Source organism: Branchiostoma belcheri, unplaced genomic scaffold (assembly GCF_001625305.1).
Source record: "Branchiostoma belcheri isolate BF01 breed outbred unplaced genomic scaffold, Haploidv18h27 scaffold66, whole genome shotgun sequence".
NCBI classification, from domain to species: Eukaryota; Metazoa; Chordata; class Leptocardii; order Amphioxiformes; family Branchiostomatidae; genus Branchiostoma; species Branchiostoma belcheri.
In genome coordinates, this window is record NW_017804309.1 from 551,302 (window position 1) to 555,757 (window position 4,456).

Sequence of the window (4,456 nt, forward strand, 5' to 3'; positions counted from 1 at the left end):
ACAAGTGTGTTAGGTTCTGTCATTTACATGCAAAGCTTTGTACGCTTGAGGCTAATGTCTGTAGCTTGGAGACAACGATGTATACAGTGATGCTGCCAATGTCACCATCCAAACTGATGATACTTTATACCATCCCTGTGCTGGGTTTTGAAGCCCAACCCTCAGGATCCACAGAATTTGACCCAAAAGGGCAAAGCATAGGTAGGATCACTAGCCACTTATGCCACAAGAGTTCAACTTATAGGCTCTCAGTACATGTACCTTGTTGATTTCTGCTGGAAGATGGCTGGCAGTCTTGGTAAGTCTGGCGATGGAGCTGTGACTCAGTCCCCCCACCACTGCCATCAGGGAGTTGAAGTTTTGCAGCTGTCTCAAGGCCTATGCAGGAAGTGACAGTGAAGCAAAAAGTCATAGTCATGCACTTGGACTTATGTCATTGCAAGAGTGGAGCTTCATTATCATTTACAAGTCATTCTTAAAACAAGCCTCTGTAAAAAAAGTGCTACAATTGATCCATTTGATTGCAATGATATTTTACATTTATCATGAAGTAATTATGATAAACCATCACCAGTTAATCAATGGTGGCTCATACTGGCCTGTCATTTGTAGTTCAATTTTTATGCCAAACGTTAGATGGTTACATTGTATGTCCACAAAGTATGTCAGGGCCCTGAACAGTGGGGTTTGTGTTATGCAGACTACACAAGCAGGTAGAGCAGAAAACATTTCTTCTCACCTTTGCAACATTAACAAACTTGGTGATGACCTGTGCCCTGTACTGTGGGGTGGACTTACTCAGGACCATACACTGAACCCACAAGGACAGGCCATTAAACAACATGATGGAGCGCTCCAGACGGGGGTTGTCCTGCAACTTCCCATGGATCGCATAATTCCTGAAGTCTGAAAACTGACAGAGAAAGTGGAAACATACAGTCATCAAAGCTTGAAAGTTCATCTATGTTGGTAAATTCAATTCTCTAGCAATTGGGCGAGTGAAGATTACACTGTAACAAGGAGAAAATTAGGCTTGTACAATGTTTCAATTGAACAGCACCAGTCTTTGTTAAGGAATGCGTATACAATGTATATGACCTCAGTTGATGCAAACAGTACAGTGGTCAACTTTTGGCAGCAGAAAGCTAATTTTCCAGTGGTCATTCAAAGTAACAAACCTGAGAGGATGAAAGCAAAAAACAAACAAAAAAATCCAGAGCTGGAAAAAAGCCTGCTTGGAATGTTCTTTAGATTAGATTCCCAACTAGTGCACATTAACAATGAGTAGAAAGACTTCCACACCATCTTGATTTTCATGTATTCAGCTCTCTTTAAATATCTTTTCAATTGACACACCAAAAAATCTTCATCAGAATCTTCCTGTGCACAGTACTCATCTATCTGATAGAGACTGATTAGGGATTTGGTGGAGGGCTGGGGACATCATTAAGAAAGTCTTACTCAGCCCATCTCTCTAAGCCCCTTACTATCCCCAAATTGGTCAACTCATAAATCACATCTGCCCACAGAGAATGTAGAAAAGTCCACAAAATTGCTCTCTTAGCCAAGGCTTATTCATCTCCAGGAAATTGCCAATTGGGTTAATTGTCCTCATATGAATGAATCTCTTGATGAATGTAAATTGGTGGTATTGCTCTATAAAAAAAAAACGTTAAATCCTCAGCGATGTACAGCCTTTTGCTGGTAGAGGATGAATGTGTACAACTGTATTAAGTTTTGACATCAAATAGATATATTTTCAAAGACACCTTGTGCTTTTTGCCAGTAGAAGATGAATGTGTACAGGTCTATCAACAGGTTCTGAAAAGGTATCAGCTATGGGAAATCTAATCCAATCTGGGCTGACGATTCAAAGAAGTTGGATGGTTTGATGTTGCGTGGGAGTCCTTGTGTAATGTAGACTAGACTGCATTTCAGCTCAAGGACATGACTTTTCTTAGAAACCTATCATTCCCATCTAAAGAAGCTGGAAACCCTGGGACATTGTAGGTACATGTACATGTATTATTATGTTATCTTCACAACAAGATCTTGTGGAACCCAGGCAGCATTTGAGCTTGTTGCCTTTTATCTGAAGGTTAAATCATTATGTCAGTACATCAGGGTCTATTGCTTCGCAGTTTGATCATATCTTACTATGTATATAAATAGTATATTTTTCTGTCTTACATGTATCTTATCCTCAAAACACCTTAAGATATGTACTTTTTGTGTCCATAATATCACCACAGTCCATAATATCGCCACCTTGAGAAAAAGGGTGCTTAAAGATATTTTTACTGCAACATACCCTAGGTTTGTTTGTTTGTTTGTTTGTTTATTGGGAATCTCCATTAGTTATACAAGCTGTGTATACTAATCTTCCTGGAGTCCTTTCACATAATAAAATACATACAATTATCAACTTAATAGTTACAAAAGATGCAACAACATTATACATAACAATTGCTTAACAAGAACAATAAAAATTACTAAGTAACAGTAACTACTTATTAAATTTACTTATACTTCTAACAACAGCAAATATACAAGTTGTGGAGAGGTCAGAGGTACACCTGTGCTCCATGTGTCTTACCACCATGTGTCAAGACGCATGTGCTCGTATATTTTACATAGTTGACTGATATTTACTTTAAATGTGCGTGCGTTTTCGGTGAGCATGTGAGGAGGCAACGTGTTGTACGTTTTTATACTTCTGTAGACAAATGTTCTTGTTTTAGCTTTGGTCTTAGGTTTGCCTTGAACAAACGCCCCTCTCTGAGACAGTCTTGTGTTGTGATCATGTGTAGATGTGTAGGTATGTACATTTGATGTGTGAAGGAGTGCATACCAAAAGTATGTTGCAGTAAAAATATCTTCAAGCACACTACTAGTATTTCTCAAGGTGGCGATATTATGGACCCTGGTGATATTATGGACACGGATGTTATGTGGAATTCCTTATTCTTTGAATGCTTGGTTAGCACCAGTCCTATAGCCATATATGTACCCATCATTGTCAATCATCAAAGTAACTGCTAATAATCCTTTGCATAGAGGGCAAAGCAGAATAAAAACTCTTGACCACCACTTACTGATATTCTTCTGAAGATTTTGTATTCCAAAACTGTGATCTGCTCAGCCAGCTCATGGGGCTCCAGGTGGTCGAACACCAGCGATACTTTGTGGCTCCTCTTCACTGAGTTCCTGACAGACACGGCTCGCATCCAGTCATAGGATGGGCTGGAAAACACCAGAACTTTCCACTAACTCTGTCTCAGGACTTCCCTGTGATTGTGATCTCAAAGCGGATCAATTCAAATGAACTCAGTGAACAGTTGAGATACTCCTCAAATGGTCATGACAGAAAAAACGGATGCTACATGTATGTACAGTATATACAGGTTCATGTCCATCTGAAAGAACCCCTTGTCACATACAGATTTTGAAGGAAAGTTACTAGATTGGAACTCACAGATTGGAGATGTCCACCAGGAGCTTGTGGTTGTTGGCACTGTCTTTGCAGGTCAGCTCCTGGAGGTTCCGTATTTCCCGCGCCAGACTCGGGTCCAAGTCAAAGTGCATCGGAAATTCGGAAATCCAGGATCTAGTCAGTCAAAGAAAAGTAATAAGTCGTAAGTCTTCCAATACTGTATATAGCTATGCCCACAACACTGAATGTGAACAATCCACTACCCGTAAGGCCTCTATAAAGCTATATGGGCCCTTACCTACAATATGACACTGACCTTACTGTGTAACATACTCTTGTCTTGAACCTGTTGAGTTTGCAGTTCTGGTCTGATGGCTTGTGTTGACAAGGTGACTTGCAGATGGACTTGTCTCTTGTCTGATACGTTTGAAAATTGTTAAGACAAAAGCTTCCAAGAAGAGAATCTTTGAAAGGCTAACAAAAGTGAAAAAACTGATGTAATTTTCGCAAAAAAATATGTGCATTTATATCATAAAGACAGTTAATTTTGCCAAGGAGACAGTACACATGCACTTGTGATCATCCTCATATTACCTTATTGCCTTAAAGTGAGTGTAATGTAGTGCAACATTGGCAGGAAATAAGATAAGGATATAGGTTGATAAACAGGGCTGCCAGCTCCTCAGAAGACACAAACCACTTGTGCATGAGGAAAACCATCCTGGGGAAGAACGGGTTGTCCTGGAGCTCCCCTGCATCGTCTGAACAGCGGACATCATGATGTAAGTTATTCATAATCATAAAGTGTCGCAAAGGGTTTGCGGGGCCCAATTTTGTGCCCCTGGGAAAGGCACTTTATATCTATTTCCTTGCTCAAATGAGGTAAAATGTGTAGCTAGCTTTAAACTTTATGTCTGTGTTAAACTCAATGGCCATGGCCTGAGCTTACTCCTGTGGTAAATTATTCACCCAATTTGGCCAATTTCTATCAATTTTTCCTGTAAACCCTAAAGGAGTTTGGTG

General features: G+C 39.9%; 1 protein-coding gene across 6 annotated transcripts in view; it reads right to left on the reverse strand.

Moving 5' to 3' along the window:
- The window catches only part of LOC109483816 (ras guanyl-releasing protein 3-like), a 38,968-nt gene that overhangs the window by 16,904 nt on the left and 17,608 nt on the right, over nt 1-4,456 (reverse strand). For all 6 annotated transcript variants that reach the window (XM_019786951.1, XM_019786952.1, XM_019786949.1 and 3 more), the window contains 5 exons: nt 3,750-3,857; nt 3,476-3,607; nt 3,096-3,243; nt 740-913; nt 262-378 (listed from right to left, as the gene is read on the reverse strand). In XM_019786951.1, coding sequence (XP_019642510.1) covers nt 262-378; nt 740-913; nt 3,096-3,243; nt 3,476-3,607; nt 3,750-3,857 — 679 coding nt within the window. The remainder of the gene's footprint in view (nt 1-261; nt 379-739; nt 914-3,095; nt 3,244-3,475; nt 3,608-3,749; nt 3,858-4,456) is intronic.